Source organism: Apodemus sylvaticus, chromosome 9 (genome assembly GCF_947179515.1).
Source record: "Apodemus sylvaticus chromosome 9, mApoSyl1.1, whole genome shotgun sequence".
Classification (NCBI taxonomy): Eukaryota; Metazoa; Chordata; class Mammalia; order Rodentia; family Muridae; genus Apodemus; species Apodemus sylvaticus.
The window spans coordinates 54,079,834-54,101,575 of record NC_067480.1 but is presented as its reverse complement, the minus strand read 5'-3'; the positions used below and the strand labels follow the sequence as shown (position 1 = coordinate 54,101,575).

At 43.1% G+C, this 21,742-nt stretch overlaps 1 protein-coding gene across 1 annotated transcript in view; it reads right to left on the bottom strand.

Moving 5' to 3' along the window:
* Positions 1-197: 197 nt before the first annotated feature.
* Mpp4 (MAGUK p55 scaffold protein 4) overlaps positions 198-21,742 on the bottom strand; it is a 40,764-nt gene continuing 19,219 nt past the window's right edge. Inside the window, exons 11-21 of the mRNA XM_052193395.1 lie at positions 21,166-21,183; positions 19,947-19,985; positions 17,526-17,546; positions 13,172-13,186; positions 11,226-11,267; positions 9,087-9,257; positions 8,085-8,165; positions 4,433-4,526; positions 3,597-3,705; positions 2,286-2,420; positions 198-685 (exon numbers count right to left, since the gene is read on the bottom strand). Of these exons, the coding sequence (XP_052049355.1) occupies positions 494-685; positions 2,286-2,420; positions 3,597-3,705; positions 4,433-4,526; positions 8,085-8,165; positions 9,087-9,257; positions 11,226-11,267; positions 13,172-13,186; positions 17,526-17,546; positions 19,947-19,985; positions 21,166-21,183 (917 nt within the window). The 3' untranslated portion in view covers positions 198-493. The remainder of the gene's footprint in view (positions 686-2,285; positions 2,421-3,596; positions 3,706-4,432; positions 4,527-8,084; positions 8,166-9,086; positions 9,258-11,225; positions 11,268-13,171; positions 13,187-17,525; positions 17,547-19,946; positions 19,986-21,165; positions 21,184-21,742) is intronic.

The following is a 21,742-nucleotide window of genomic DNA, read 5'->3' as shown; positions in this document are numbered from 1 at the left end:
TCATTTGGACCTTATATTCAGGCTTTAGGACTAGTCCACTGTCCTTTACTGATCTGGAAATAACAGTGTCATAGGCTTCCTTCGTAGATGTGTGTGTGCTAACCGTTCTTACCTTAGTTGGTCAACTAGGCACTTTTGTAAAATAAACAGAAATAAGAAAATAGTTTACATTACAATAAGAATACAGTTTGTCATTAAATAGTCTGATTTATTTAGAAGAGACTTTTGAAAGCTAAATCACAAACACCATATGAAATCTCACATTCAATGACTATTCCCATCCCTCGCATTAGCTCATATGGAGAAAAAGCGGGAAATGCCTGAGAGCCAAATGAGTAGATCCATATGACTATTGGAAGCTGTCGATAGCCACACAATAAGCACTTCATGGCTGCACTTCTAATGGGTCAAGTACTGCTCTTTGCAATGGCTGCTGGTATTCTGGATCTTTAGGACACACTATTAAGCTTCCCATTTTAAACAGGAGACTAGATTAAGATTCAGTGCCAGGGGAAACCCATGCTTCTGGTACCCACTGCAGGTCTTCCTGAGCCTTCTGTATGGCAGACAACAGCTGGGCACATGCATCTTGCAAGTTGTCATTCACAATCACGTGATCAAAAAACTGGCCAAACTGACTCTCCAGTTTCTGGGCTAACTCCTCCATCTCTTGTAGGTCTTCATCCTTCAGGAGAGATTGAAAAATATGAATGGCACAGGCAATAAGACATCAGGTGTTCTGCTGGCAAAGTTGTGAGTTATAAATGCCTCACGGGTATTTATAAGAACAATTATGTCGCCGGGCGTTGGTGGCGCACACCTGTAATCCCAGCACTTGGGAGGCAGAGGCAGGTGGATTTCTGAGTTCGAGGCTAGGCCAGCTTTACATTGGCGCTTCTTCTGCCTCACTGCCCCAAGTGCTGAGGTTTCCCGTGTGCCCCCATGCCTAACACAGACACAGATTTAAAAGCCCAAAGACTTAGAAAATAGACCGTTATGTCCACAGACATCAAAAGGCCAAATTGGAAAACCATAGTTTAATGGTAATTGAAAAAAATATAGAAAGAAAACTACTTAGGGGTAATAGAAAAATACTTTTGACTTGTTTTGACTTGATGGACATCATAAAATTGGAACAGTATGGAGATTAGCAATGGCCCCTGGGCAAAAGGATGTGCAGATTTGTGAAGCTGTCATACTTTTTTTTTTTAGTTTTCAAGGCAAAAATTCTATTTCACAATGTAAATAGTCAATACTATTGAACTGTATACTTACTATAATGTATATGTCTGTCTGTCTGTCTGTGTTAGTGTGTGTGTGTGTGTGTGTGTGTGTGTGTGTGTGTGTGTGTGTGTTAAGCAAAGAGGACTCTGCTATGTGGGTCCTAGGGATCAAAATGTCATCAGGCTTGGTGGCAGATACCTTTAACCATTGAGCCATCTCACTGGCCCTGAGACAGTAGATCTTGTTATACATACATACACACACACAGCTGTAATGTTTGGATCTGGATGATAATTTGGGTGCATACATATAAAAATTCACTGAGATATATGCACTTGAGATTTCTACATTTTAGTAAGTCATATGCTATGGATTATAATTTCTGAAGTGAATTTAATGTATTTAAATACACATAACCATTCATAAAAAGAAAACCTTTCCTAGGATGAGTTCACCTGACTGTTCCTCTTGTATCATTATTAATACTTTTGTGAAATATCTTATTTTATAGATGAGGTATACACAGTACAACATTTTACAAAGTATTTAACTAAAAATTCAAATATAGAAATAGCCTTATGCATACTTTTGTTTGGCTTTGCAGATTGTGACTTATGGGTCTTTTATTAAGCTCAGAAAAATAGTATTTATTAAACCTCATTTTAATAACTGCAAATGATATCTAATTGAAAAGATAAATTTGGGGGTTTTTATTTGTTTTGGGTTTTAATTTGTTTGTTTTCCAAGTCAAGTCTGTGTAGCCCTGGCTGTCCTGAGACTCACTGTGTAGGCCTGGCCTCGAACTCAAAGATCTGCCTACACAGTGCCGGGATTAAAGGTGGGCAGCACCAATGGTGAGCTAAAAAAGATAAATTATAAAGACTACTCATTAAAACTTCCAAAGGGTTCTGTGGAAACAACAGTGGTTTTTATTTTTTAAAACCATTCTCTTGAGGTGCTCCTGAGAAGAGGATCAAATAAAGAGTCAAACAGGGAAAGGCTTTCAGCCCGGCCGCCGGTGGTTCTCCACCTCCCATAACCAGGATTCGGGTGTGGCCTACCTTCAACTTCATGTCCACAAAGTAGTCAGTGATAATCTTAGCGTTCTTCCGAGAGTGTTTCATGGAGCCCAAGTTAGGTGGCTTAATAAATATAACATAGGGCTTCAGCTCACGCGTCCGAGCCAGCTGAATATCCTACAAAAAAATTAAATGCAAAGGTAGAAGTGGGGCAGGAAGGTGGCTCAGCTGTAGAAGCAGTTACCACGCAGGACTTATGAGCCCTGTCCGATCCCTGCAGCCTGCTGTATTAGAGAACTGACTCCTGAAAGGCATCCTATAGCTTCAACACCAGCATATTCAAATACACATTATTCGCTCTTTAAAAATAAAAAATAGAAGTCCTAGCTTTCTGTAGTCAACATGATCATAGTCTCATGTGCCCCCCCCAAGTCCTCAGTTGTAAAATCCAAACATTTTAATAATTATGGTTCTAGAATCAAAATTAAGTTAGAATCTTTGTACCTTTGAGTAGCTATTGATATATTGAAATATGTCTTAAATATGACAATGCTGTTTACTGAGCATAGACTCCTATGTAGCACTTCATGTGACAAAAACAAAATTGGGGAAAGGGCCATTTTGCCCTCTTTTCATTTTCCTCTGGCCAGCACGTCACTCTGGACACCACTTCATCTTTCTGACCACTAGCTCTGACCCAGGGAAGAGCACATCACTTTTCTCCTAATTTTCTTTACCATGCAAAGTAATTCACATTAAGTGACTAAAGAAAGTGCAAGGATGGAAAAACTGGGTCTACACGAGTAGGAGAAACCATCCCTACTCTCTGCACATGTGGTTCAAGAACATAAGACAATCTTGCCAGCACAGAGCTTAGGCAGTAGCTCCTCCCACACAAGGTTACTGTGACAAGTTTGTGCTCTGTATTCAAAGCAGTAAAGATTGGGACTTCTTCCTTTATGGCTATGCACTCAAGCTCTGGTTCTAGGTATGAAAAGTAAAACTTTCCAACAAAGACAAAAATGTCTCCCATTAACATTTCAAGGAATGGCCTGGCCCTGATATGAGAGATGGTTTTATTCTTAAACATTTAGCTGAGCAGGACAATGGTGGCCTATGCCTTTAATCCCAGTATTTGGAGTTCAAGGCCAGCCTGGTCTACAAAGTGAGTTCCAGGACCACCAGAGCTACACAGAGAAACCCTGTCTCAGAAAAACAAAACAAAACAAAGCAAAACAAAAAAACTTTAGCTGAATAGGATGTCTTGGTTATAGCCTTAGCCTTGCGCACAGCACGGATGACGTTACATGCTTGTGACTTAGCATGATGGGAAAAGTGCTACTGCAGACCCACCTGAGGCTCCAAATCCATGATGCAGACCTTCCCTTCATCAAGGACTGCGTGTACAGCATTCACGCTAGTTCCATACAGGTGGCCCTTGTGCTCACCGTACTCCAGCATCCTATAGGAACAAGACAAAGGAAACGACCTTCACAAGTAAAACATCAGCAGTAGTCACATGAACTGTGCTGGTTAATTTTTTATCCACTTTACCTAAGCTAGAGTTACCTGGAAAGGGACTTTCAGCTGCGGGATGGCCTCCATCAGACTACCTAGAGGCCAGTCTGTGAGCGTGTTTTCTAAGTCAATGATTGAGATTGGAGGGCCCAGCCCTGGCACTGTGGGCAGTGTCACCTATGAGCGGGTGATCCTGGGTTGTGTAAGAAAGGTGGCTGAGTAAGCCAGGAGGAGCAAACCAGTAAGCAGCACTCCCCCATGGCTTCTCTGTTATCTTCTGCCTCCAAGCTGAGGCCTTGAGCTCCTGTCCAGACTTTCCTCAGTGGTTACCTGGGATGTGGACTTGCACGTCAAATAAACCCTTTCCTTCCAAGCTGCTTTCAATCATGGTGTTTTTCATAGAAATAGATAGCAAACTAGGACTCAAGTGTGACCTGCAATAGGATGGGGTTCTGATGGTATGAGAATCTTGCCAATACAAAATGAACAAGAAAAAAATCTAGAAAACCAAGGACTCAATTTCTCTGAAGCTTGCGTCTCTGGCTCTAGAAAATCAGTGTATGTGGCTTTCTCAGCTCTTCAGAAACGAGGGCTTATTGCTGAGAGCTTTGGATAATGCATAACAATGGACTACTATCAAATAACCAGAAGAATTGCCTTCTGAACCTTACCTGTGTCCATACATGAGACTTTCAAATGTTTCCCTTGACACGTAGTGATACTCACGTCCGTCCATTTCATAACTCTTTGGGGAACGGGTGGTATCTACCAAGGAAGATAATGGAAACTTTCAGAAATACATACTGATACACACTTGGATAGAAATTGCCAACTAAAACAAATAACCGATAGACAAGATGCTGGAACCAAGAGAGGAACCCTGAACTGTTGTAAGAAAGTGAGCGCTTCCATGTCAGCTTCCACCGATTACAAACCTTTATTGATTGCTCATGGTGTGGGAAGAAAGTATCATACTATCAGACAGAAAAACACCTGCTGTGATTTAGGTAATACTGAACTAAATGTAAGGCTCAAGGAGCATGTCTATTTTATCCTAGCAATAACAATGTGTGGTTTGGATGATGTACTTCTGATGATCTTACTGTACCTCTCACACTGCTTACCAGATCTGTTGTTATTTTACTGATAAGTAGCTGCAGCTTTTGGAAAGTAAGCAACTTGCTCACATCATAAGATGAATGTTTCCTCCTAAACTGCTTTTTATTACAACAGATTGTCTCAGATTTGAGAGAGAGAAAGCCCATGGCATTCTGCAATGTTGGCAAAGCATGAATATCAAAGCAGAGGCTTTGGAGACAAAGAAAGGGGAAAACTTGCCAAATCTGTGTTCAATTTGATTCTTTGATGTGGCCTCTTTAATTTAAATGAGACATTCTCAACCTCCCTAATGCTACAATTGTTTAATACAGTTCCTCATTTTGAGGTGAGCCCCTACCATAAAATTATTTTCATTGCTACTTCATAACTATAATTTTGCTACTGTAATGAATCACAATGTAAATACCTATATTTTCTGATGGTCTTAGGCTAGTCCTATGGAAGGATTGTTCAGCCCTCAAAGAGGTTGGGACCACAGGTTAAGAACCACTAATTTAGATTTAGACTCCTCAGTGTTATATTTCAATGGCATCTGGTATGGAAAACACAAGTTCCCCCAAATATCTAAAAGTGATTTATTGATTGTTTATTGACAACAACAATGAGCACATACTATGCAGTTTCTCCTGAAGTTTCCTACTGAGGACAAGAAAAGCCAGCAAAACTAAAGGCTCCCCAGAGGTAGTGAATTATATAGTGTGCATGGGATGACTCCACCATTGCCCCTATTGGACTGCCATTCCAGTTAAAATTCTGACAACAGTCTTATGCTTCCCCAGAATGCAGGGAACACCAATGAAATTCTACAATCTTCCAAGTGTCCCCATCTTCCTTGAAGCATGCACTCATTGGAAACCATCTTACAGAGTGACTTTTTCTTACTGAAAAACAAACCTCTATGAATACCCCGATGTTCTTTCCCCAAGCCATTCATATACTGATATGTCTCAGTACTTGACAGATTTTTCATATTCCTCTTTTAAAAATTTTTATCTCAGAGGGCTGGAGAGATGGCTCAGTGGTTAAGAGCACTGACTACTCTTGCAGATGTCATGAGTTCAGTTCCCAGCAACCACATGGTGGCTCATAACCATCTGTAATGGGATCTGATGCCCTCTTCTGGTGTGTCTGAGAACAGCAATAGTGTACTCTCATACATAAATAAATCTTTAAAAAATTTTTTTCATCTCAGTGCCTCAGACAAAACACTAATCTTGCTGGGCGGTGGTGGCACACACCTTTAATTCCAGCACTTGGGAGGCAGAGGCAGGCAGATTTCTGAGTTCAAGGACAGCCTGGTCTACAGAGTGAGTTCCAGGACAGCCAGAGCAACACAGAGAAACCCTGTCTCGGGGAAAAAAAAAAAAACCCACTAATCTTTATCCCATAGAATACGCATCCTTATAGACTTTCATTTGCTGAAAATTAGGGATCTTAAGCCAGATCGTCTCTATTTTATAATAAAGTAAGTGTTCTCATGTGGGCTTTTTTTTATTTATTGAAAGTTAAACTTTACTAGAAATACACAATAATGGGGATGGAGAGATGGCTCAGCAGTTAAGAGCACTGGCTGCTCTTCCAGAGGACCTGGGTTCAATTTCTGGTATCCACACGGCAGCTCACAACTGTCTGTAACTCCAGTTCCAGGGGACCCAACACCCTCAGATAGACATGTATGCAATCAAAACATTGATGCACATAAAATAAAAACAAATAAATCATTTAAAAACACATAGTAACATATTAGACTTGAAGTTTTCCAAGGTCTTCAAGCATAGAAGTATATTCATTGCTCTCCATGGGCAGTGGAGGAATGTCTGGAAGATTATCTCTTAGGGTAATGGCAAACTGGGAACATTTTCCTTATGGGAAACCATAAGGAAAAGGAAATAAGAAAATGTGGTTTTAAAAAGCCAAAGGTATATAATAATATTTAGAAATGTATATAAAATTATATATGGAGATATTAAAAGTTTTAGGTAAAAATAAATAATATAAAGGTTCCAGGAATAGTGTGAGAAAGATGATAAAGATTATGTTGGCCATTACTATAAAAACACTGTATCTTTAATGGTCATATATCATAGCGTGTAGTTTCTACTACCCCGCTTTAAGCTCCAGGTGGACCACGGGCTACCAGCCCCCTCCCTGGTTCCCTTGAATCTGTGAACACCACCCACTCACCCACCCCCACACACATGCACACACACATATACACGCACACACATGCACACACACACATATACACATGCGCGCACACACAGTTCATTTTTAACCTGCTTTATGGCTAAGCTGGGCTCTTCTCAGCCTCCTACAGCTAGCTCTCCTTTTCCTTTACTCTTTGCTCAATGCTGCTGCCCTTAGTTTAGTTGCCTGGTGCCTTCTCTTTGCTCAGCACCATACATTTTTATTAGTTGCATTTCCAATCTCCTGCCTGGGGAAGCAGCCAATGGCCACTCTACCCAAGAGCTGGCTGGTGACGCTCCCTCTCCCTCTCCCTCTCCCTCTCCCTCTCCCTCTCCCTCTCCCTCTCCCTCTCCCTCTCCCTCTCCCTCTCCCTCTCCCTCTCCCTCTCCCTCTCCCTCTCCCTCTCCCTCTCCCTCTGCCTGCCTCTCTCTGTCTCTCTCTCTCTCTGTCTCTCTCTCTCTCTCTCTCTCTCTGAAGCATGGTGAATTCCTTTTCTCCTCCTAGCCTGCCTGTGAGAGCCTGGAAGTCCCACCTCTTCTGTCCCAACATTAGCCTCTAGCTTATTTATCAATCAAGAACCATTTGGGGAACAGGACCTTCAGCATTCACAGGCAGGTCAAAGCATCAGAACCACTCCCTACAATATATATGACTAAGAAAAGTTAAAGAGCCAAGGAGATGGCTAAGTGGGCATAGATGCTTTGCCACCAAGTCTGCCAACCTGGGTTTGATTCTCAGAAGCCAACATGGTAGGAGGAGAGAACTGACTCCCACACATTGTCCACTCTCTTCCACTTCAAAAGGAAAAGATATAAGAATTATCTTTTGAAAGCTTAGCCTAACACACTATGCTATTATACTGACATAGTTATTAAAGCAAATATAGGTGGAATGACTTAAGGACTGACTGGTCCTTACATTTTTACAACAAAAGATGTGACAGTAAAGTGACCCCAGCACACCCAGAGACCAAGTTTCACCAAAACCCGAGCCACCAAGAAAGACAAACGGACGTACGTGGCACCGCGCTTTGAAAACAGCTGGGGTTGCATCCAATGAGCTGTCTTCTCAGTTCATTGACTCCAACACCTGAAGGTCCTGACAAATGACAGAGGCCACAGCAGGAACAGTTAGACGTGGGTGCACATGGTGACATGCCACAGCCGTCCCTGCAGTCATGCTGCTGCAGAAACTTGACAGCAAGTGTGTTTTTAGGGAAACTCTGTAGTAAACCTTCTTAGGATTGGAACAAACCCAGAAAGCATCATTCTCCCAGTGACTCGTGAAATAACCCACACCAGGCCGACATTCAGGGAGTCAGTGTGGAATCACAGGATCTGTCATCTCCAGGGAACTCTACCACTGTCAGTCCTCTGAGACTTCACTGGGCTTGCATCAGATAATCTGAGACAAAGTCTCAATCAGGATGCAACTCTGTCACCCATGGATGCTGTAACATTTCCAACAGGTAGTTGAGTAAGCACTGTCAGGCCCTGCTGGAGGTGGGACGCAAGCTATCACTGCTTCAGGGAGCCAAGTTTGCAGAGATCGTCGCCACAAAACCAGGGCACCCAAGTCCTGTTCTAGGTACATCCAGGAGATTTAGACACTTTACAAAGAAGGTGGCTAAACATTTCTTAGAGAAGCGGAATTTCTCTTAGCTATGTTCTTAATATGGACTACTGATGCAGGCTGGGGTGGATCATGCATGCTTCTAGACCAAATTCTAAACAAATAAAAGTATAAATCAGGTATAACCTCATCATATCAGAGATTGTTAATATACAGGTTCTTACACATCATACCACACCATGTTCAACTGTAGGTCAAAGGAGAAGAGGAGGCAGAGGAGGCAGCAAAGGAAGCTTGCCTTTTGAAAGCTTTCTTATAAAGAAATACAAGCAGACCTCTAAAACATTCCTAGGTGAAAAGTCTATAAAGAGTCCCACTTTATTGTTACTATCAACACAAAACATTAAATCTAGGATAACTCCCAGAACTGAGCAGAGCATGACATACCCACAAGCACTATGAGGCGGTGTTTGTCTGCTGGCTGCCGCTGGTACCTCACTACCTCCTCGTAAGGAGCACCCACTGCACTGTAGCAACTGCAGGTGCAGCCCATGCTGGCGTGCAGCCGGCTGAAGTGAGACTTCCTGCGACAGAGGCGCATGCTGCGGCGGAAACCAGCTGAAGAGGGAGGAAATACACAAAATGTTGGAAGCCAGGGCAGGATAGATAGCTGCTGTAAGAAGCAGACAGTGAGTTGGGCGTGGTGGCACACCGGGCGTGGTAACACGCACGTATTTAGTCAGATGCAGAGCCAGGAGGAACTCTGTGAGTTCAAAGTCAGCCTGGTCAAAAGACCGAGTGAGTTCCAGGACACCCATTGAGCGAGACCTCATCTTGAAATATCAAACAAAACAAGAAGCAGCTAGTGATGTCCCATAAGGTGTTTGTAAGTGGCATCTAGAATCCACTGTATGCCAGGGATTATGCTAGATAACAGTGATCAAACAATCCAGGTCATCTTCTCAGGAAATGTGCAATTCATGGAGGAGGAAACACAAAACAATCATGGAGAACAATAGAAGTAAAGGCTTGGGAAGGAGGTAGGTCAGAGAGTGGCAGTGGTTTATTAGGATGGACGGTTTGGTAAGAGGACCTGCAAAGCTGTCGACAGAAGCTGCAGGAGTGTAGAGAGCCGGCTAAGGTGCTGTCTGCAGAAAGGATCAAATTCCAGATACAGTGAGTGGTTTGAAAAGCTTCGTGCTAATGAACAATGGGGAGGTGGTGAGAAATGGTGCTGAGGAAGGGGCCACAGACAGACCACATGGGGGCAGGGGATTAATGCTGAGTTGGGTGTGAGCAGTGCGTGAAGAGCCCTTTGAACTGTAAGTCTGTGACCTGGCTTGTTCCTGAAGAATTCCTTTGGTAGAGGTAAAGAGGAAGCAGGGCCTCAGGGCGAGCAGCTGGGGCCTTCTGCAGAAGCTCTGTGGTCAGGGTGGAGACACTGGGTAGTCTTACAGCTCCCATTTTTCAGATGGATATGCTGCCACAGACAACTTAGGTGATTACATAGGATCACTGCAAAGTTAGGGCACCTTAGTCATTATCCCTGGCTGAATTCTTAGAATCCTTTTCCTGCCACAGCATCAAAAGCCTTTTTGGTATTTCCACAGCCACTTGCAGGTCCTCTCTGAAGGTAGAGTCAGAAACTATATGCATCTATAAACACACAGACACAGTTTTATAGATAGATAGATAGATAGATAGATAGATAGATAGATAGATAGATAGATAGATAAATCATGGGCCTTCATCAGCCCTTACAACATAACTACACTACAGGAGTCGCTGTAAACATCCCTTCTCCTCATGTGCATCCTCCTCCTCAGCCCTGGCTCTTATTGTCACTTATATCCAGCGACATCCCAGGGCTAGGGCACACCTTGATGGAGATTGTGGGTTATCAGAGACTGGCCATCAGCTACTGTTCTGTCTCTTCTGACCCTGACCACTGTACCAGGCCACCACTGTCCACAGATTTCCCTTGGCCCTGCTTGGACCCCCTATTCCCTACCCTGTGTAGCTGCTTACCCTGCCCACCCTCACTCACTGGCTTTGGGGTCAATAATTCTGGAAGTGAGGCAGGAAGGCAGCCCCTTGTGTCTTAGTTCTCCTCCAATGATCCCAAAGCACGTCCAGGCTTGGAGATAACATTCTAGCATTTAGACTACAGCTCTGTGCTGCAATTCTGTCTTGTGAACAGGGGGGAGAGGGTCCAGGGTGATTCTATCAGGGAGGTCTGATCCTTTAGAGAACTCTCCTTGGGTGACAGATTATAGAATGTGGATATAAAAGATAGTCTTAGTAGCCATGAAACTCATCTCTTTAGAGTGAGACAAATAAGTTATAGAATGGTCTGGGGATGAAATGAACATATGCATGTTTGACCAAATAATTAAAAGAAATCCAAGTTAAATTATATAAATAACAATGAGTAATCAATAGGTCAGATTATTGATGGGGGAAAAACAGACAGAGGGAAGTCAGAACAAGAAACAAGTTACAGAGATTCATCTCAGCAAGGCACCCAGGTAGTATGAATAGCACTTAAAAGCAAGAAACATATAACTCTTATCAATTGCCACCTACCGATAAAGAACTTCTGCCCATTGCCGACAAATTCCTCTTTAGCTGGAACATAGAGAATGGGAGATTGTGTGAGGACCAACACAGGAACACAACATGCAAATGCACAGCATCGTCCTCTGTCTTGTGATGCTCTCTCTCCATGGGGGGCAGCCCAGCCCACTCTACCCTCGGCGGCCTCCTAGGCCGTTCTCTGCACCTCCCATCCTGTTGCTCCTATGCAATCTCTTTAGCATTGCATCTTAGGATTTGTCTAGAAAGACTGAGAATAGAAACCTACTTCAGGCTTGGTTAAAGCTGTAAGAAAGAAGCTGGACATGGGACAAACCTGTAATCCCAACACTCAGGAAGCTGAAGACCACACTTTTGTGCCCAGCATGAGCTATATATTGAGAACTTGTCTTTAAAAAAATAGTCACAGTGAAAGATACTGATAATGCATTTTCAAACACATCCTTTAAGACCTGATGTTACAAAAATAAGAGAGAAGCTGATTTTGGCTTTCACTTGAAGACAGTGGTCTTGCAGACCCTGTAAGAATGTTGTGATGGACAATTTCAATTGTCAATGAGAGACAATCTAGTCACCTGGTAGGAGCATCTGGGGGACAATCTTCATTACATTAACGAGGTGAGGAAACACACCCACTTGGGGCAACACCATGCCTTGGGTTTGGGTCCCAGACTATAGAAGAATGGAGAAAGTAGGCTGGGCACAGCGAATACATAGACATGTGTTTTCTCTCTGCCCTTGGTCGGGGGTGTGATCAGCTGCTTAAAGTTTCTGCCTTAACTTTCCCACAATGATGGACTGCAACCTAGAACTGTAAGCTAAATAGATCCTCTCTCCTGTAGGTTGCTTCTGACAAGATATTTTCTCATAGAAACAGGTAATGAAATGAAGACAAAGGTTTTACTAGATCTTTATTTCCTAAATAAATAAAATTAAAAGTGTCCATCACAGCATTACTACATGGTCTTGACCACTATCTTCAAGTCAAAGTCAAAATCAGCTTGATTATTTCCTTTAAAAAAAAAAATCAGAAGTTGCTCTATGGTGGCGGGGAACACCTGAGAGAAAAGAGGGGTTGAGGCCAGCCCCACAGTCTCTAGGGCTGCCTCAGGCTGTTGGCCTGCTTCTACTGGCTCTCAGAAATACAGTTATGAAATCCCTTGTAATTTAAACAGGTCTTTCCTGGTTATTAATATACATGTTTGTTATAATGAATAACAAACATTTTTTATAAGATTAACTCACATATATAATTTTCTTTCTTTAACCTTATTTTTAGGAGTTATTTTGTCTGTTATGTCAGGGTCTCATGTAGTCTAGACTGGCATCAAGTTTGCTATGTAACTGAGGGTGACCCTGAACTAATGATCCTCCTACCGCCACCCCTCAAGTGCTGACTACATATGCCACTGCACCTGGCTTTACTAATGCACTTGAAAATGCAAAGAAAGCACCAGGGTCTGGAGAAATGGCTCAGCGCTTAGGGAAACTTGCTGCTGTTCCAGAGGATTTGAGTTCTGTTCCCAGCATCCATGTTGGTGGCCCACAACCAACTGTAACTCCAGCTCTGAGGGAGTGGATACCCCCTTCTGGCCTCTGCAAGTACTCAGTGTATAAATGGCATACACCAATTCAAGCATGCACACATAAGTCAAAACTTAAAATAATCTGAAAAAAAACCAGCATCAACTCCATCTTCTAGTAACTAATCCTATTTTTCCATGTTATGTAAATACATTCACAAGGAAATATTCACTAACAATAGATATAAAGCTCAATTGCCTTCATTTAAAAGGTTTTCTATGGAACCGACTAGTTCCTGATCTGGGCTTTAGAACACCTTCTCTTCTAGGAAGCTATGCTGCAGCCTTGCAGCAGTGAGAGATCTTGAGCACAGCACTAAGTGGTATATGCAGGAGATAAAAATGAACACTTACCTTCTGCGAGTTCCTCTGGATATTTGAGCAAGTGAAGAAGGAGACGCGAAGAATTAATCTTGGCAAAGATCAAGTTAACCATTTAAGGACCGTGAAGCCCATAGCAGGGAAATCATGCGCCATGTTTGATCACATGACAGAAGAAACGCACATCACTGGGACCCAGAAACTCATTTGATCTGACTCTACCGCAGGGGGATGGCGAGCTGTCCTGCAAGCTATGTGTCAAGACTGTCCCTGAAGGTGTCAATTATCCACAAAGACTACTGGTTGGCACCGTACTTGGAAGAAAATACAGGAAGACCATGGCTGAGCCTTCTCTCTGTTCTCCTGCAGCCCTGCCGCCACATTCCTGGGAAGGATGGCAGGCAGGAGTGCACTCTCCAGAAGTCACACCTTCCTTCCTTGCCCCCGGACGGCCTAACATATATGCTTTCTCCTCCGGTCCTGTAAAGACTGGGGTAGTGGGGTAGGGGTTGGTGGTTGGTTGGGTATTTTTGTTTGTTGGGTTTTGTTTTGTTTTGTTTTTGGTTGGTTGGTTTTTTCTTTTTTTCTTTTTTTTTTTCCCCCCTTGGTTTTTTGGATATTTTTTTTTTTTCCGAGACAGGGTTTCTCTGTGTAGCCCTGGCTGTCCTGGAACTCACTCTGTAGACCAGACTGGCCTTGAATTCAGAAATCTGCCTACCTCTGGCTCCCAGAGTGCTGGGATTACAGGCGTGCGCCACCACCGCCTGGCTGCTTGTTGTTATCTAAACATATTCAAGTGGCTGGATTTTCTGCTAAAGTTGTTACAGTTGTTTTAGTTAGATAGACTGTATCACTGACCCTGGGGAAATTCAAGATGGTCACATTATATTTCACTCAGAGGCAGAGACAGAAACTGAAGAACCCTAATTACTCACTGGTCCAAGTAACAAGAGTTCAGTGTCGGGAACAACTGCCAAGGCTTATCTACTCAGAACACGGGCCAGCTGGACACTAACTGGTCCTTAATTGAGCTCTTAGTCAAAGGAAAAGCATTCTGGGTCAGCTGCATGCTTTCGCTGGTAGGGCTGGCCTTAGAGACCAGCAGCTGGCCACGCCCTATGAATGACATCATAAGCACAACACCAACCAACACTCATGTGGAGCTTACTGTATGTTCTGTTCTGAACACCTTATGTATGCAGGGTGCTTACTGTATGTTCTAATCTGAACACCTTACATATGCACAGTGCTTACTGTATGTTCTGATCTGAACACCTTACATATGCACAGTGCTTACTGTATGTTCTGATCTGAACACCTTACATATGCACAGTGCTTACTGTATGTTCTGATCTGAACACCTTACATATGCACAGTGCTTACTGTATTGTTCTGATCTGAACGCATTACGAACATAGGGTGCTTAGTGTATGCTCAGCTCTGAACACCTTCCGTATGCAGGGTATTCATCATCTTAGAGGGATGGAGCCTCATGGTCAGAGAGGTGAAAGGCCACAGAGCCCACACACTCCAGTTTGTAGTGTACCCACTCCACACACTCACTTCTCCTTTCACAAATGCTGTGACTATCTCTGGGTCTTGGGTATCACTTTGGAGTGTAGAGCATGTTCCAGAAAAAAAAATGAGATAAACAGAACAAAAATAAATATATTCTAAAGATGCTAAAGAAGAAGTCAATCATAAGCTCTGAGTCAAAGTTAAATTATCCCAAATGGGCAACCATCTCAGGGAAAATGGGCATATAGAAAAAAAAGTAAGTAAAATAAATAAGTTGAGTACTTCCCAACCCCATCTGTCTTCATGCTATCTTTTAATGATAAGTACTTATCCTGGCATCTCTATTTTAAATTATTTACTTATTTATGTACAAGATGGCTTGCCTGCATGGACACATGTGCACCATGCCTGACTGTAGTGGCCTGGTGCTGCTTGTATCTAATGCTGACACTGGTTCCTCTGGTTGTTCCAGAGATGAGAGAGGCGGCAGGTAGACCTATGCCATCCTGCCCCCAAGTTACTTCTGGTTGGTGAATAAAGATGCTGACGGCTAGTTGGGCAGAAGAGACATAAGTGGTTTAGGGTTCCCAGGCTTTGGGGGGGGGGGGTCGGAGGAGAACCACGAGAGAGGAGGTAAATGGAGGAGAAGCCGCCAGATAGAGCATAGACAGTACTAACTCAGGGTTGTCCATAGGAAAGTAGATTCTAGTGGCCCAGAAGAGAGATATCTGCCCAGCTCTTGTGCTGATTAAGGCTTAGTGTAAGCAATAAAAGTGTCTTTTATCCGGAAACGGAATGATTGAGGCACGGTAGAAACCCCAAATTGAGATTAAAACTTTCTACAACCTGGTTCATGAAAAAGCCAGAAGGGGGCATCAGATCCCCTGGAACTGGAATTACACAGAGTTGTGGGTCATCGTATGGGTGCTGGGAATCGAACCTAGGTCCTCTGCAAGAGCAGACTGTGCTCTTAACGTCTCAGCCATCTCTCTAGCCTCAGACCTCTGTATGAATGCCCTCTTACAATGTCCTAACTCTACTGTAAAGGAAAAATTAAATAAGAAAAAACTTCAATGCATACATATCAAAATATAAATTCTTAGGCATGAGTTTCCTAGGAGATAGAAGAGACTGCTAGACATTAACATCTACTTCACAGGATGAAGCACGGGGACTAAAAGAGGTGAGAGGAGCTGAGGCGATTCTTCACCGAAGTACAGAGAAGTCGAGAGCAGAGAGGCAGGTACACTTCAGCATCCCAGTGCTGAGTGACACCAGGCTGGTTTGTATCCATGGCAATGAAGGGAGCCCTTCAGTTACAGTAGAGACAGCAGCCCAAGGCACAGAGACTCCAAACTTCAGCCTGAGGAAATGGAGAAACTAAAGGAAACTCGAGGTCTAGCAGCATGCCCATTTAAACAAACACGCTATAGAATCTATTCTGCTACTAACAGAGTCAATGATATTTTGAAGAATAGAGTCTGGAAAAGTGCCAATAGTATAACAAGAAATATACTAACAAAAAAGAGAAAGCTTATTCAGCATAAACACTGGACTTTACGTCTTATTTACAAATCATGTAGAACAGAGTGTGGGGAATAAGGACTTCAGAAACTATACAATTTCTCCTTCTATGTGTCTTCCAGAAGAATGACAGCATGTGCATGTGTGTGTGTCTCTGTGTGTGTCTGTGTGTGTTTGTGTGTATGTGTGTGTCTGTGTGTGTCTCTCTGTGTGTGAGTCTCTGTGTGAGTCTGTGTGTGTCTGTCTGTGTGTGTCTGTGTGTCTGTGTTTTTGTCTGTGTCTCTCTGTCTCTGTCTCTGTCTCTCTCTCTCTCTCTTTCTCTCTCTCTGTCTCTCTCTCTCTCTCTCTCTGCCATGTGGGAACGTCTGAGTACAACCTCAGGTGTAGGTCCTTACCTCCTTCCTGGTTGAAACAAAGTCCCTTCATAATTCTCCACTGCGTCAGGCTAGCTGGCCGGCACACTTCCAGTGATTCTCTCGTCTCTGCCTCATGCCTCAGCATAGGGCACTCGATGACAGACGTGCACCACTGTGCACACCTGGCTTGGCATGGGCTCTGGGGATTCAAACCTAAGTCCTCACACTTATATGGCGTATATTTTCTCCATGGAGCCGTCTCCCAGCCTTCTACACATATGGCTTATAGAGTTTACATCACTATCATGTATTGAAGAGCTACCTATTTAATCTTCACTATTGCTGCCCAGGAGGAACATATGTGGTTTTCAAACTTCCTAATGCTGAGACTCTTCAATACAGTTCGTGTTGTGGTGATCCCAACCATAAACATTATTTCACTGCTACTTCCTAACTGTAATTTTAGCTACTGTTATGAATCGTAATGTAAATATCTGATATGCAGGTTATCTGATATAAAACCTCCAAAGACTGAAAACCACTGGTCAAGCAACACCCCTTCATAGTGCAAGCTGGTTGTATTCTCCTCAGGACTCTGACATTCCTAATCCTACCAGTTAAAGGATGCTACTACTCTTAATATAGGAAACTATCAAGCACTGCCCCCACAGGAATCCAAATGCCCACCCCACCTCCAGACATCCCTGGTCCTAAGAGAAGTGGCTGGTTAATGGGAATTTATAGTAGCTCAAAAATAAATACAGCGTTGGTCCATATCTGAAACCCACAGCATATTTGGGGACATGCACAGGAAGTAAAGGCTACTGCCATGAAGCGAGGGAACCTGTCATCTCACAAGGTTTAGAGTCTTATTATTTTACTGTCTCATTTAACAATCACTTTGATATATCTCTAAATATGTTTCAATTATACGAAAACATGGAAAATATATTTAAAATTTGGTACTAAATATGTATTTTTTGACTTACCAGATTCAAATGTTTCTTCATCTGTAGTTTTCAGTGGAGGTAAAAAGCAAAATTATCATTACTTGACTGTCTACACCAAGTCTATATTTTAGCAGTGCAAGCCTAGTTCGTGATTCTGCCCATACACTGCCTTTAAAATGTTTACATTAGATCAAGATCAAGGCAGTGTTAGCTCTGTGGCATGCATACATCTTAAATGAGATGACTAGCATTTGATAGATGGGCTGTGATTACCAAGAGGGATACAGCAGGGTATTAAATAAATAGAGAGAAGAGAATAAATAAAAAAAAAATGGAACATGGGCTGGAGAGGTGGCTCAGCGGTTAAGAGCACTGACTGCTCTTCCAGAGATCCTGAGTTCAAATCCCAGCATCCACATGCAGCTCACAACCATCTGTAATGTGATCTGATGCCCTCTTCTAGTGTGTCTGAAGGCAGCTACAGTATATTCATATATATATAATAAGTAAATCTTTTTTTAAAAAGTGGACTACCACAAGAAACTCCCCAGACCATTGGTTGTGGCACAGGGGACTGCTCCAAAGGCCATCAGTGTGGCAGTGGTGTTAGGTCTCCCAGCCAGCAGCAAGGAGGATGGATTCATGAATGGCTGGCTTGTTCAAGGGAATGAGAGAGATGGGCTAAATCAACTCCCTCAGTAGTTAAAACAACTTTTCTTATCCTGAAAAACTTAGAACAGTTACTTAGCATTATATGTGAGAGGAAGAGGGAGATGGAGAAGGAAGAGGGAGAAAGGAGAGAAGGAGAGAAAGAATATGCAAGCATGCACACGCCATGACATGTGGAGCTCAGAGGATACGCAGCAAGCAACTTCACCAGTTGATCCACCTTGTCTGCACCTCTTGTTATATTTTGAAAATGGAATTAAAGATGACAAAACTATCATTTGTATGGACATAACACACAGTAGTGTGACCCATCAGGCATCCTTACACCAGGCACAGCCCCTGCTAAAGGCACTCACATCACTGGAATACATATTTATAAAGCTAGTCATCGTAACAGTGCATCTCACGGAAACCTAGTAAGCTGTTAAGAAAACAAAACCAAAACCACAGAGATGCTCTTCACCTAGGACAGAATCGTTTTCAATATACTCAGAGGCAGGAGGCCACCAGAGAAGAGCTGTGCACTGTCAAAGGATGAGCATACATGTTTGGATAAAAGGTTGGGGGTGGGGCAGGGAGAAGAACGCATGCCGTTGTTCTCATCTTCAAAGAGTACGCTTGAAGGGAACTACAGAAACTGGTAGCTGAGGCCATGAGATGGCTGACAGGTGGAAGAACTTGCTTGCGCAAGCATAACAACCTGAGTTTGAACCCTGGAACCCAGTTAAAGCTGGGAGGAGAAAACTAACTCTAAAAGTTATCCTGACTCCACACATTCACGGTGGCATGTGTGGCCCCCTATACCTAATATGTGTGCATGTCTGTAAGCACATATACACACACACACATACAAACACAAACTACATCATCATAATCATCATTTTTTAAAAGGGAAATTGAAGAGGGAAACACAGGAAGAGGAACTTCCATCTGAATATGCTTTGTGGGGTTTGAGCTATGTCGATGTATGTATTAATGGAACTTTAATTTAAAATGTAAAAAAGAAATGAACTAATTTTTTAAAAACAGATGGTGGAACCTGGTTTTTAAAAAGAATCCACGTTATTCTGCAACTGTTCTGAGAAATATACAGATGAATCTTTCATATCGCAACACTGCACTAGGCCACATGTCATGACAAAGTTACCTGGCAGAGCTTGTCCTGGTGGCTCTTCTTATGATCCCTGCGCTCAGGAGACCGGGCCATGAGGACTGCTGAGCATTAGAAGCCAGCCTAGACTATGTAGTGAGTACCAGGCCAGCCTCAAAGGACAAACAAATCCACCTATCAGACCAATGCCTCTGCAACCGGCTTCCTCGTAGAACCTAGTGGTTCCTGGGCCAGGCTTTGTATCACTGCTACATTTGAGAAAAATCTCTTTAGAACTCACAAAACCCATTAGATATAAAAATAAAAAATGTCTTATTTATTTCTCCATTACTATCTGCCTGCACTAGAATCATTACGTGTAACAGCAAAACTATACTGTGCATGTTAAGTATTAGGTCTCACACTCTTCGTTGTTCCACAGAGAGCATGGACACTTCCGGCTGTCCCACCTGAAATCCTGCTTATCTCTGTCCTGAGGTAATTTCTGAGAGGGAAACCCTGGAGACACCTCCAGCTTTGCTTCTCCTTCCAAGTGTGGAACCACAATAAAGGTACACAGGCTGGACTCATTTTACACGCCCTCCAGAGGGAGGGCTTGTGGCCCCTGACACCTCTGGTCATCTAGAGCTGAGGTGCCTCATGTGACTTCTGGAGGTGACTCGGTCAGGAGGAACTGTTACCTGCTTCCACACACTTCTCATCAATCTTCATGCTGTCTTCTACAAAAGAACATAGACAGGGGGCTTAAGATGACCCCATATCACACACAAAACCCTGTTGACAAAACTCAGACTACCTTTCAGTATGACTCTTAGGACTATTGCTCACTTGGAGCGAGAAGACAGATTCTACTGCCTCAGAGAAACATGCACGTATGAACAGGGTAACACAACACGCTCCTGCTTAAGCATCCCTGGCTCATGCCCACAGTGCCAGTCGAGGTGTGCAGCCTGCAGCACCGCGCATCAGCAGCGCTGCCCAGGGTGGATCCTGGATACTGCGGTACTGACAAGATGGCAACCCGGCTTCAATGGAGAGACAGGAGCACGACTGTTTGGGGTTAGACAATTGCTTTTTGATTGGATTTGAAGCCTGATCCATGGAAAGAAATGCAAAACTGATACTGACAACCTGGACCAAAATCGATGGCTTGGGTGTCATAGGTCCTAGGGCATCATTTACTATTGATACATGGCCAAACTGACTTCTAAATATATACATTTGTACCCTAAGGCTAACACGGATTTCCATCCTGACTAGAGGAACCTCTTGCCGTGGAAAACACTTAATACAGAGACTTGTCCTTGGTCAAAGGCAAAAGTCACTTCCCTCATTGCAGCTGAGGAGAGAGACAGATATAAAAGAGAAAGAGAGAGACAGGAGAGGGAGATAGAAGACAGACAGGCTGACTGACTGACTGACTGACTGACTGACTGACTGACTGCCTGACAGATACACAGTATCAATGTGCACATGGCTGAACATAAACAAATGGAAAAGAAATCCCTGAAGGTCCCACTTAGCCTCCAACTGAGGCCCTCCCGGAGGATGCTTGAATCTCTAGATTACCTGCTTTTAATTTTAGGCAACCATTCCTTTTCCAGAACCTCAATTTTTTATACACAAGATGATAAGAAGAAGAATTTCCTTACAATGTCATGAGATTTGTATAAACCCTTGATACGAAGCCCTGCTGAACTTAACTCCACCGAGGTCTTACCCTATGCTCTGTCAGACTCTAGAGCTATGAATCAGAATAAATACCCTTCTTGTGATACACACTACCAGACACATAGAAATAGCTTCACATAGCTGAGCAGAGAAATTACTTTTGAGAATTAGAGGAAATTCCTAGGAGTACTTGGAGATAAGGGTGTCATCCTGATTCCCAATCCTTACCTTCTTCCATAGACAGTGCTGGCAACAGGGAGAGAGAGAAACAGTAGGTCACGTTCTGTGTCATTCAGATTAACTTAGAACAAGACGAACAAAGCACCAACATTACAATCGGTGTTCTGGGAATTCATGGAGCTGCCTAGTGACCGCCCTTCAGAAATGAATGTATGTTCTAGAATGGCTGGAAATGGGGAACAACTTGCTTCTGGCAAACACACCACCTGCCTTCTCAGCACGCTCTGTATTAGTCATGTTCTTCTCAAGTCCGAGTTAGGGCGGTATTGTCTTAGGAACTCAAATCTAGGAGGGAGGGTGGGGGGAGCAGGAAAGGTGGGGTAGGAGGGCACAGGGCATGAAACAGGGATGACAGTAAATGCATTACGGTAAACAACTCTGCTCGTCATACATAATCTAACTCAGCAGTGGAACTTTCAAAAACTTGATTGATTCCTCTTCACTAGTAATCTGTCCATGTCTCCCGTTTCCACACAAGAAGATTTAAACAGCAAAAAGAGACGAAATATTATTACCATAGCATCATGCATGACAGCTAAAAGAGAAAATCTTAGAGTGTGGGGGC